At 47.3% G+C, this 12,525-nt stretch overlaps 1 protein-coding gene across 1 annotated transcript; it reads right to left on the bottom strand.

Moving 5' to 3' along the window:
* Window positions 1–410: 410 nt before the first annotated feature.
* On the bottom strand, window positions 411–7,353 carry LOC133147081 (uncharacterized). Its single transcript, XM_061271172.1, has one exon. It carries the CDS (start codon window positions 6,533–6,535, stop codon window positions 479–481), a length of 6,057 nt encoding a protein of 2,018 aa, XP_061127156.1. The 5' UTR covers window positions 6,536–7,353; the 3' UTR covers window positions 411–478.
* Between the last annotated feature and the right edge of the window lie 5,172 nt (window positions 7,354–12,525).

The following is a 12,525-nucleotide window of genomic DNA, read 5'->3' as shown; positions in this document are numbered from 1 at the left end:
GTTCAAAGAAGTAAACTAAAGTTTGGTTCCTAAATTCCAAGAGCTACAAGCCTGGGGCAAACTTGAAGTAGCTTGAAGCGGGCTTTTTAGCGGTAAAAAACTATGTCACTACTGTCTTCCTTCCTTGTCTAACTGAGACTAACTACCAAGTGGGAGCAGCCTATTTATTTCCCTGATCAGGTGACTGATCAGGTGACCAAATGCTTTGTCAAATAACGGTCCATGGCCCAAGGCCAGCGAATCTTAAACAAAAGTAAGAATTTAATCTAAGGTAACTAAATTGGCTCCAACATATCCGGCCCCTTATAGCTACCACGTGTGGCTATAACAAAATATTCACAATGGGGGCAATTTTCAAAAAATAAACAATGTTAATTTCTTAATTGTAATTTTAAATTTACGTCCAATTATACTACGAATGTGTGCAAGTATCAGTGTATGAATGTGATGCAAATGTAAGCACATGCGCAGTCTTTGTTCAATGTTGGTTGTTGGCTTTTACCAACAGGTAGATCTTGCTGATGGGCCGTAAGAGCTGGTTGGTTCTCGTTTGCAGTCTCACAGAACGAACAAGGCCCTTGTAATCTGTTATGGCTTCGATTACTCTTCCGATCACCCATGAGCCTCGCGGTGCTGTAGGATCAGCTATCACAACAATGTCTCCCACACCAAAGTTGGGCCTGATGCGGGACCATTTGGATCGTTCTTGCATGAGTGGAACATATTCCCGTATCCACCGTGTCCAGAAAAGATCTGCGATATACTGTGTTTGCCGCCATCGCCTTCGGGCGTACAAGTCTTCCTGTTTGAATGTTCCTGGTGGAAGCACAGGCTGGACCTTTAGCTGCAGTAGGTGATTAGGCGTCAGTGGTTCCAAGTCATTAGGGTCACTGGAAACGGTTGTCAAAGGACGGCTGTTCAGGATGGATTCAACCTCGCACATTACTGTTACTAAACCTTCATCATCCAAAGACTGCTGGTTTGTGATGGAGGATAATATCCTTTTCACCATTCTTATTATGCGCTCCCAGATGCCTCCATGGTGTGCACCAGCTGGAGGATTGAACGTCCACTTGACACCTTTCTGGATAAGACTACGCTCAATTTGATCCATGTTCCATCGTTTCAGTGCTTCCCGTAGCTCCTTTTCAGCAGAGATCAAGTTAGTTCCATTGTCCGACCTTAATTCTTTCACTTGGCCTCTTCTGGCTATGAAGCGCCTAAACGCATTCACGCAAGAGTCTGTATCCAATGAGTGTGCTACTTCCAAATGGACTGCTCTAGTAGTCAGGCAAGTAAATAGCACGCCATAACGTTTTGCCATGCCACGCCCTCTTCTCACCTCTATTGGTCCAAAGTAATCCACTCCAACATGTGAGAATGGAGGGAGGTCAGGGGTCAAACGATCAATTGGCAGATCGGCCATCTTTTGTTCACCTGCACGTGCAAAGTTCCGCCTGCAGGGGACACAATTGTTCACAATTTCCCTTGCAAGAGAATTTGCACAAGGAATCCAATATTTTTGCCTTAAACTTGCCAAGATGTGATTTCTGCCACAATGGCCAACTTGCTGATGAATGTGTTGAAGCAGAAGCTCAGAAACGTGATGCCTTTTAGGCAAGATAGCTGGATGTTTCGGTACCTCTGGCATAGCCATCCTGCTCAGGCGACCACCAACCCTCAATAAGCCATGGTCAAGGACTGGGTCCAGTCTGAAGATGGAGCTTTTCCGGTTGACATTCCTTCCGTTGTGCAAGCATGCCATCTCCTGTGGAAATCCTTGATTTTGGCAGAACTTCACAATGGCTTCTTCTGCCTCTTCCAGGTCTTGAACAGAGAGTGTCTTAGGGCCAGCCATGTCTGCCTTTGAGGCCCCCTTTCCTTTGAGAACACATTGTGTGAGCAAACTCCTCAGCTTCAGGAACCAGGCAACGGCTCTTCTGAGTTTATTCCAAGTGGAGAAGTAATTCAGCAACACACTAGTTGGATCATGGGTACTGGCTAACGTGGCATGTACTTGTACTTCTCTTCTCAATTCTGAGTCATCTGGAGGAATAGCAAGGTCGACAGGTACGTTGGGCCAGTGCTGGGTTAAGTCTTTCAGGAATTTGGGACCATTGATCCAGTTGTTGCCTTTCAGAAAGTCTGCAGTGTTTAATCCGCGGGATGCATAGTCTGCTGGGTTCAATTTTCCAGGAATGTGTTTCCACTGTAATACATCAGACCTGCTTCTGATTGTATTTACACGATTTGCAACAAATGTGTGAAATCGTCTATTGTCATTCTTTATGTATTTCAACACTGTCGTACTGTCTGTCCAAAACACGGCTGGTTCCAAGTCCATTTTTAATTCCTCTACGAGCATCCCTTCTACACGAACTGCCAGCACTGCAGCAGTCAGCTCCAGACGTGGGATTGTCATAAATTTCAACGGTGCCACTCTTGATTTCCCTATCACAAACTTCACATGTACCTGCTCCTTACTGCTGACCAACCTCAGATACGTCACCATGCCATATCCTACTTCACTTGCATCGCAAAAGTGGTGCAATTGTGCATGTTCAACTTTTCCAAAGTTCTTTGGTTTGAAACTGCGGGTGATGTTGAAGGCTGTAAGAGTCCGAAGGCTATGCAGCCAACGTTTCCAGGATTGTGCATGAGTGTTCGGTATGTCTTCGTCCCAGGTAAGGTTCAGCTTGCAAAGTTCCTGCAACAGATGTTTTGCTGGGAAAGTCACTGGGGCAAGAAATCCTAGCGGGTCATAGATTGAACTAACCGTGGACAGGATGCCTCGCCTGGTGCATGGTTGCTCTTTGAGAGCCACGTGGAATTTGAAGACATCATCTTCTGCACTCCAGTGCACACCAAGGGTCCTTTCTAGTGGCAGGTCGTCCAGGTCTAGGTCCAAGTCCTTCACTCCCTTAGCCCTTTCACATTCAGGAATGTGGACCAAGACGTTTCGGCTGTTACTGGACCACTTGGTGAGATTGAAACCTCCTGCTGCACACAGAGCTTTCAACTCCTTGCACAGTTGAATGGCATCGGTCTCTGTATCCACAGACTTCAGCAAATCATCAACATAGAAGTTGTTGAGGACTGTGTTCACTGCTTCAGCTGAAAAGCTTCCTTTGTTATCCTCAGCTGTCCTCTTTAAGGCATAACTGGCACAACTGGCTGATGATGTTGCGCCAAAGATGTGCACTGTCATCCTGTATTGCATGAGAGGCTGAGACGTGTTGCCATCCTCCCACCACAAGAAGCGCAAAAAGTCAACATGCTCTGGTGGTATCTTTACCTGATGATACATCTTCTCCACATCTGCCAGTATGGCTACATTCCCGTGGCAGAAACGTAGCAGGACACCAATTAAGGAGTTTGCAAGATTTGGGCCCTTCAAGAGTTCATTGTTGAGAGATGTTCCTTGGTAAGATGCGGAGCAATCAAAAACCACTCGCAAGTTTCCTTTTTTGGGATGACGTACTCCATGGTGGGGTATGTACCAGCCTTTGCCATTCTGTGGCTCTTCCTGGTTTGGGACGAGTTCAGCATGTCCACATTTCACCATGGTGTTCATGAACAATGTGTATTCTTCCCAAAAAATGGTGTTCCTTCCAAACTTGCGCCTCAAAGGCTCAGCCCTCTGTGCTGCCATCATACGGTTGTTGGGCATTCTGGGATGTCCTTTAAATGGCAGCGGCAATTGGTAGTGTCCATCTTGTACTTTGACTGAGGTGTTCATTATGTTTAGAAATCTCAGATCCTCTTGAGACATTTCTTCCTTTTCATATGTACTCTCCGGAAAGTCATGGTTGAGTTGCTGCACCAGAAGGTCACGTACAATTTCCACAGAAATCCTATTGGTGTAAACATATGTCTTGCCTTGCTTACTCAGACTTGTGTGCTCATCATGGAGGAGACCACTGACAACCCAGCCCAGCAGGGTTTTGGTTGCAAAAGGTCCATTGCCGTTACTATTAATCACCCTCCATGGCTCCATGAGTTTGGGCACATTTGTTCCAATCAAGAGATCGATGTCAGCATCAATGGTAGGCAGAAATACATCCTTCAAGTGTGGCCATTTCTTCACATCCTTCTGCTTTGGTATGTGGCCTTTGCTGACTGGGATTTCTTTCTGTGTGTAAACATCAGGCAGTCCATAGAACAATTTCCCTTCCAGACTGCTTACTTCTAAGCCGCTGACGACGATGCTGTCGGTGGGTTTCTCTTGACCCATAGTTCGCAAAAGGATCCTGTGATTTCTTCCTCTTGCATTTAGACGTCGTCGGAGACTCTCAGTGCAAAATGTGGCGGAGCTGCCTGGATCAAGGAATGCATACGTCTGGACAACATGGTTGGACTTACTCAGCTTCACTTGAACGGGTACAATAGCTAAGGTGCAGTGATCGTCACTGGATCCAATGTTTCCATTTTCCAGTGAGACCAATCCACTATTTATTGCCATCTCAGATCCACTGGGGTTCCCCTTGTGGTCTGTGATTCCATCAGCTGTCCTTTGAATATGCAGTATGTCTGGATGCCTTTTAGAACACACAGAACAAGTAAGGCGCCGTTTACAATCTTTGCTCAAGTGGCCCTTTACCAAACAGCCAAAACAGACACCTTTTCTCTTCAAAATATCAACACGCTCTTCATGTGTCTTAGAGAGCAACTCTTTACATGAAGTCAATGAATGCGTTTCATTACAAATCGCACAACTGCTTGTAACAGGAGACTTGTTATTAGCAGATTGTTGCTTGGGGACATCATTTTTGGCCGAGGCGGAAGTATTTGCCACAGCAGTTACAAAACTACCTTTGGTTTTAAATGGAAGCTTTGAATCTGACGTAGGTTTAGGTTGCAGGAACTTCTTTGTAGAAAGTGGCTGTTGGATGTCACCAAAGAGAGGATCTTGCATGATCCTGGCGTGTCTTTCAATAAAGGTAACCAGGTCAGAAAAGGTAGCCTTGGTTTGTCTCTGCTCCATGATGTCAAATGCTCTTGACCGCCATCTTTCCCTCAACTTAATAGGAAGCTTTGAGACAAGAAGCCTCAGGTTAGAGGGTAGACTAAGCTCCTCCATATCCTGCAGACTTCGAGACAGGTTGCAGCATGCTCGAAGGAAGAGTGCATAACTGTACAATGCCTTTCCGTCTTCTGCCTTAATGGTGCTCCAGTTCATGGCTTTCTCCATGTATGCATTAGTAAGCTTTATCTTGTCGCCGTAATGGTACTCCAGCAATCGTTTAGCCTCTGCATACCCATCACCTGCACTCATATGCAAACAGCTTCTCACCAGTTCCTTTGATTGGCCAGAAGTGTATTGCTCCAGGTAATACAAGCGGTCTTGATTACTTATAGCCTTATTTTCAATTCCATGCACGAACGCTAGCATAAAAGGCCTAAAGTTCAAAGGTTCCCCATCAAAAACAGGTATATCCCTAGTGGGGAGCAAAGATAACCGCTGTTGCTGCATAAAGAGGTTTGCAATGTCACTTAAACCGCTATTCGTAATTGGCTGTGCAGAGTGTGAGGTTACACTTGCTGCTGCTGTCGTGGGGGCAGGGGTGGCTACTACCACAGTGGGAGCAGAGGTAGCTGCTACCGTATTGGGAGTGGAAGCAGCAGCCGTAGGAATGGAAGGGGCTGCTACACCGGCTGTTATGGAGGTTGCAGCTATAGTCTGAGGTTGCTTGGAAGGTAATTGATAGGGGAATTGGGTTTGTCTTTGTGCTGTAAGCATTTGAAGAGGAGTCTTGGGGACAGTGTGTATATTTGCATATTCAATTGAAATCTCCGGTTCTATATAAGTTTCCTTTCCATGCGCCTCCAGGTAAGAATTCATGCTATCCTTGGGTTCTGATCGACAAACAGAGCCTCCTTTTATTTCTATTTGTTTTTCGTAATTCTCCAAAACCTTCACTTTTGCATTTGCTGCAGCAATGTCAATTTCTATGGCGCTCTGTTCTATTTCACCTTGGAGTTGCATCCTTTGCAGCTCAAGAGCGTGTTTTTTCTTTAGCCCAGCAGTACGTTCCAGAAGAGCTGCCTTTTCTGCTTCAATCTTTACACGAGCTGATGACAGTGATGATGCCCCTGACTTAGAAGAACTCCCTGACTTTCTGGATGTGTTAGAAGCACTGTCCATAGGGGTGATAACAGGTAATGGCTGAGACAGACTGCCTTTGAATGTCTGTGCATTTTCAAGAAAATATAAGAAAGACTTCCTTTTTGGTTCATACCATTGGGCATGATCTTCTTGCCTTTCGTAACCAGCCAACATGTCTTGCACCAACACATGAGCTTTGTCAAATTCATCCAGTGCATCAATAAGATCTTTAATGCCTTTGTCTATATCAGCAACGCTGGCATTATCCATAAATTGCTTTAACTCATTTTGTTTTCTTGTGCAAAAACTCAGTTTTCCCTTTCGGGTTGCAATGTGCTGCCTCAACAGCTGTTCAGCCATGATTTGCACATTAACATCCTCTGTGTGAGAACGAGCAACTTCAACTTCAGGTGACCCAGACCGAGACATCTTCCAACAATTTCAATTGAAGTGATGATAACACCGGAAATTCCACTTAAATGCAAGGATGTGTTCCAAAATCCAGTATGTCCAAGTGTGTGGCTACACACAATTCAAATAAATCCACATCCCATTGTCAAACAAATCCTATTTCAAGTTGGGTTTCCATGTTTTAAGCACTTCATGAAAGTTTTTTACTTATTTGTGAGTGTCAGTTTCAAAGGTTAGATGTTGTATAGTTCTTGTCACACGCTTATCTTAAAACACTGTGTACAGCTGTTGCTCATACCCTTTTGAAGGTGGAGGTAGAATGTCCAAATGGAGGCAAGCAGGCATGCAGGCCGAGGTAGAGAGGCGATGGCAGGCAGGCAGGCCGAGGGAGAGAGGCAATGGCAGGCAGGCAAAGGTGGTAGGCCAAGCAAGGATAGGGGGGAGAGGGAATGGCAGGCAGGCAAACAGGTGGCACACAGGTACAAATCCAAATCGTTTGTAAATCAACTAAGGTTTCAACATAAAGGGTTCAAAGAAGTAAACTAAAGTTTGGTTCCTAAATTCCAAGAGCTACAAGCCTGGGGCAAACTTGAAGTAGCTTGAAGCGGGCTTTTTAGCGGTAAAAAACTATGTCACTACTGTCTTCCTTCCTTGTCTAACTGAGACTAACTACCAAGTGGGAGCAGCCTATTTATTTCCCTGATCAGGTGACTGATCAGGTGACCAAATGCTTTGTCAAATAACGGTCCATGGCCCAAGGCCAGCGAATCTTAAACAAAAGTAAGAATTTAATCTAAGGTAACTAAATTGGCTCCAACAGTAAATGATCAACCATTAACAGCTATGGTTGACAGCGGAGCTGCTTTCACTTGTATCCGCCCCGAAGACGCTACACATCTCCCCATGTCCGGTCATTTCGTGCGGACAATAGGGTTCGAGGGTATTAAACAGCTGATCCCTTCCACAAGACCAGTAAAGCTCTGCTGGCAAGACCACACGATAAGAATACCAGTCCTGGTGTCAGACCGTACACCTATTGCCCTCCTTGGCAGAGATGCTTTGTGTGGATTAAACTGCACCATAAAGTGTTCCCCCGATGGATGTGAGATTGAAATCCCATACCAAGCGTGCCATCAGGTGATGATGCTGTCAGAGTCCAGGAAGTCAACGCCCACTGTATTTTGGGTGGGTAAGATCAGCGACGACCTGTTGGAACCTTCCGCCTTCATCAGAGTGTCACTGATGTGTTTGTGACGCGTCTTTATCAGCTGATGGATGAAGATTCCGCCGAAACATGTCAGGTAAATGAACCTAAAACAAATTTGTTTGATATAGAAGAACCAGAGAAGTAATTGAAAAAGAAAAAACAAGATGAACCTAGTACAACTGTTGGAACCATACAAGAAATGGGAACAGTTTATCCACTCCAATAAACCAGGAGCAAGGACCCCCGAGTACCCGTTTCACTGTACATTACAATACCACAAAGACCTAACGCAGGCCCAGGCAGAAGAGTGGTTACGTCGGCAACCCCATGGAGTGCAATTGAATGGGACTTGTATCGTCCTGGGACCACAGGGAGTGGCCATGAAGATACAGAGAGACATATACATCAACAAGGAATTCAAGGTCAAAAATAGCATCCCACATGTGACCTTGTTGGTGGCAGAGGACTGTGAGCAGCAACATGTGGGGGAGATGATGGTGGAGGCGGAGAGGCGCAAGTTTTCCCCGCTAGAAGGAAACGTTGCGCTGTGGGTGAGCGCTGATAAGCAGTATATGAAGATCATGATCTCAGCGCACGGACACGGACAACCACAAACAGTGCGGCTGTCGCACGACTCCATCCTCAGTATGGCGACTGATCAACTCAAAGAGGACATGTTGCGGCAGGTCCCTGACTACCTGTGGTCGCGCCATAGTACAGATATTGGACTTGTAAAATCAGCGCAACCGGTAAAAGTGGATCTTCGGCCAGGCTGCAGGCCGCCATGGAAAACACAGTATCCACTGAAAGAGGAAGCAGTTCAAGGGATTGAGACACAGATTGAAGGGCTGCTCGTGGCAAATGTGTTAAGAATAACGCAGACCCCTCTTAGTAATACGCCAATATTGCCCTTGAAAAAACCTGACAACACCCATCGGCTGGTACATGATCTTCGAGCAGTGAACGAGGTGGTAATTGACAATGTAGCCGATGTGCCGGATCCGCACACCCTGCTGGCACAGATACCGCCGGATGCTGAGTGCTTCTCAGTGGTGGACCTTTGTGGCGCCTTTTTCAGTGTCCCACTCAGCTGTGAATCACAAGGACTGTTCGGGTTTACGTTCAAGGGGCAGTTTTATCAATATCAGAGACTTCCTATGGGCTATAAACATAGCCCTCATGTGTTTAACAAAGTGTTAAAAGATGACCTCGAAGGGCTGGAACGACAGGTGCAGAGCACTGTTATTCAATATGTGGACGATATTATTGTCTGTGCCGTAGATGTTGAAACGTGTCACAAAGACTCAATCAAACTGTTGCAAATTTTGGCAGAAAATGGTCATAAAGTGTCCCAAAAGAAATTGCAATACTGTAAAAAACAAGTTGACTATTTGGGTCAGAAAATATCATATGGACAGAGACGTATCTCAGATGGCCATTTGGAGGCGATACGGACGGCTCCGAAACCCAGAACCGTCAGGCAAATGTTAACATTTCTGGGAATAGCGGGCTATTCGGCCTCCTGGGTCGAAGAATACGCCAAATTGGTAGGGCCGCTAAGGGCTATGGTCAAAGACACAGGCAATAATGACCTCCACGCAACACTGGATTGGACACAGGATGGCCTTGTGGCGTTTGAAACAACCAAGGCAAGGTTGCAAGAGGCCCCGGCATTGGCTTTACCAGACTATTCCAAAAAGTTCGTGTTATTCACGTCAATCTCAGCAGGGGGAAAGTTTGCATGTGCAATTCTTTGTCAGCCTACAGGCACCGGGTCTGGACCCCAACCTGTGGCCTATTATTCAACATCCTATTCCGAGGTGGAGATGGGACTGCCGCCTTGCTATAGAGCTATGGTGGGAGTCTATTTGATGTACAACAAAGCCTCTGCCATAACCATGGGCTATCCTGTGACCATTCTGACTCACCATAGTCTTCGGACTCTGTTAAACCATGGCAAGTACACCTTGACAGAGCCCCGGCTCCGGGACTATTACAGACCTTTGGAGCAAGAGGATGTCACTCTAGCAAGGTGTACTACTGTAAACCCAGCTGAATTTTTGCCAACTTCAGAGGACGGAGACCCTCACGATTGCTTACATGAGTCAGAAAAATACTCGAGATTACGGTCTGATTTGCAAGCCATCCCCTTGGGCGAGGCGGATCTCGAACTCTGGACGGACGGTTCTTGTTATCGAGTCGGGGAAAATTTGTGCGCTGGCTATGCAGTGGTACAAGCGCAAGATCCTGAGTTTGTGACAATCAAAGCCGAAGTGGTGCCACAACCAGCCTCGGCCCAGCTTGCTGAACTAGTGGGGTTAACGGAAGCGTGCTTGCTCGCGGAAGGGAAAAGAGTGACGATCTATACAGATTCCGCATACGCGCATAGTGTGTGCCACCTGTTTGGTGCTGTGTGGAGGAATCGGGGCTTCAAGAAGACTGACGGTTCCCCCATCCAGCATCATGCGCAGATAATGAGACTGCTGATGGCTATGATGAAGCCCAGTGAAATAGCCATCGCGAAGTGTGCGGCCCACAAGTCCGATGCGTCCAGGGTTACGCAGGGAAACAAGATGGCAGACGAGGCAGCCAGGGCTGTCACGAAGGGAAGCCAGGAGGGAAGAGTTTTGTTAGTAACGCATGAGGTTGACCTCGAGGACAGGGTCACGCTCAGAGATGTACTGTTGATGCAAACGGCCGTTAATCCGATGGACAAGCATCTTTGGGCGCAGAGGGGGGCGAGTCAGGACTCTACCGGCGTTTGGAGAAATCACGAGGGTCTGATAGTGGCGCCGCCAGATTTGTTGGGACTGTTAATCCAGGAGGCACATGGGTTAGCCCATGTGTCAAGGGGGGAGGTGAAGCGAAAAATAACCGCAGAATATGGGTTTTGGGCGCCATATCTACTCGAACAAATCGACCAGGTCATTGGAAGATGTGTAATTTGTTTGAAAAACAATGTGAGGAGAGGGGTAGCCACCCCCACGGGCTACATCCCGACTCCTAATGGCCCCATGAGAGAACTAGTGATAGATTTCGTCGACATGATACAACCTGTTGAAGGGAAAAGATACATGTTGGTGGTCGTAGACCGATTCTCAAGATGGCCGGAGGCCTGTCCAACTAAACGAAAAGATGCTCAGTCTGTGGCCAAGTTTCTGTGCCGTGAAGTCATCAGCAGATGGGGTCTGCCGGATAGGATTTCTTCAGATAACGGGAGAGAGTTTGTGGATAAAACGGTCAAAATCATATTTCAAAAATTGGGAATTAAACAGCGGCTTGGCGCAGTATATCATCCACAAAGCCAAGGCATTTGTGAAAAAATGAACGGCGTTTTAAAAAATAGAATTTCCAAAATTTGTCAACATACAGGCTTGAATTGGATAGCTGCCTTACCACTGGCGCTGATGGTCTGCAGGTCGAGTCAACTACGCGATTTGCATTTGACCCCACACGAATTGGCAACCGGTAGACGCATGCCCTCACCATGTTTGCGAACCAGTGGGAAAGGCCCAAGCCTGTCAATTTTGGAGGACGAAATGAAAGCCTATGTCAAACACTTAACCACGATACATAGGAATATTTCCACCTATGTTGTTGACAGGCAGAAACAGGAGGAGGCACAAGAGAGACTCGAGGCAAATACTAAAGACACTGTTCAGCCAGGAGACAAGGTGTATGTGAAAGTGTTCCGGCGCAAGTGGTTCAACGAAAGGCGGCAGGGGCCATTCGAAGTTGTCCGCTGTACCGGAACTGCGGTGCAAGTACAAGGGTCGCCAACTTGGTACCATTTGACACACTGCGTCAAGGTGCCCAAAGATGAGGATCCCCAAAGAGGGAGGCGCGACTGCGAAACTGCAGAACCACTGCCAGAACAAGAATCGCCAGAGGGCCCGGATCGGGACAAAGATGGGCAGGATCAAGCTGTGGTGGATAATGTGTCTGCTGAACCTGTCCCTGAGGACATCGCGGGCAGCATAGCCGACGACAGAGGAAACCAACAGTTCAACGATATCAATCGTGACGACGCACCCTCCCCAGGCGCAGATGACGACCCTCAGCACAACAACACTGAGCCAACTACCGCCAGAGGTAGTGCCCCCAGAGAACAACGCCACCCAGCAGGACCCAGCGGCGGACGCCCAGTCCGCCACAGAGTCCGGCCGGAGCGGTACATTGAGCAATGTTGAGGGAGTGTTGGGGGGGGCTGCAATACTGCCATGCAATTGCAGAAAGGAAGAAGGGTCCCTGCGCAGACGCACCGCCGAATGGGAAGACAACACCGGTAACATACTTGCCCTGGCCGGGCGAACACATGCGGACAATGTGCTGTTATTAAATACATATAGACGGTTTGAGGTGCTAGGAGATTGTGCTCTACTTCTGACAAAGATTGGCATAGATGATTTCGGGTACTATACGTGTAATTGTCTCAAACGGGGGGCAAGAAAGGCAGACCGCACGGGCGGCCATAAGACGGTGGACGGCGTTAATTTCGTGACGTTGGTGGAGAGAAAAGAAATGGCGAAACAGCATCCATACAGCCCCATCGCGGAAGGGGTCAAAAAGGAAGAAGCAGTCACCATAAAAAATGTCGCCTTACCCTTGACAACAATTGGTGACAGCTTTGAAACACAGTCTGCCGCTTCAGGGACGCTCATGTCGGAGGTAGAGGCTGTAGAGCCGACGCCTGACGTTCCAGAAAATGTTAACGAAGCGCTTGCGGAATCGAACTGGTCCCCGGCAGAGGTGCAAGCCAATTTGCATGCCATGGCGAGACGGGAGATTGCATGGAAGGCTT

The sequence above is a fragment of the Syngnathus typhle genome, unplaced genomic scaffold, assembly GCF_033458585.1.
Source record: "Syngnathus typhle isolate RoL2023-S1 ecotype Sweden unplaced genomic scaffold, RoL_Styp_1.0 HiC_scaffold_28, whole genome shotgun sequence".
Lineage (NCBI taxonomy): Eukaryota > Metazoa > Chordata > Actinopteri > Syngnathiformes > Syngnathidae > Syngnathus > Syngnathus typhle.
The sequence above is the reverse complement of the archived record's forward strand: the minus strand, read 5'-3'. Positions and strand labels throughout refer to the sequence as shown.

Coding starts and splice junctions, on each gene's coding strand:
- LOC133147081 (XM_061271172.1), bottom strand. CDS start 6,535: ATGTCTCGGTCTGGGTCACCTGAAGTTGAAGTTGCTCGTTCTCACACA.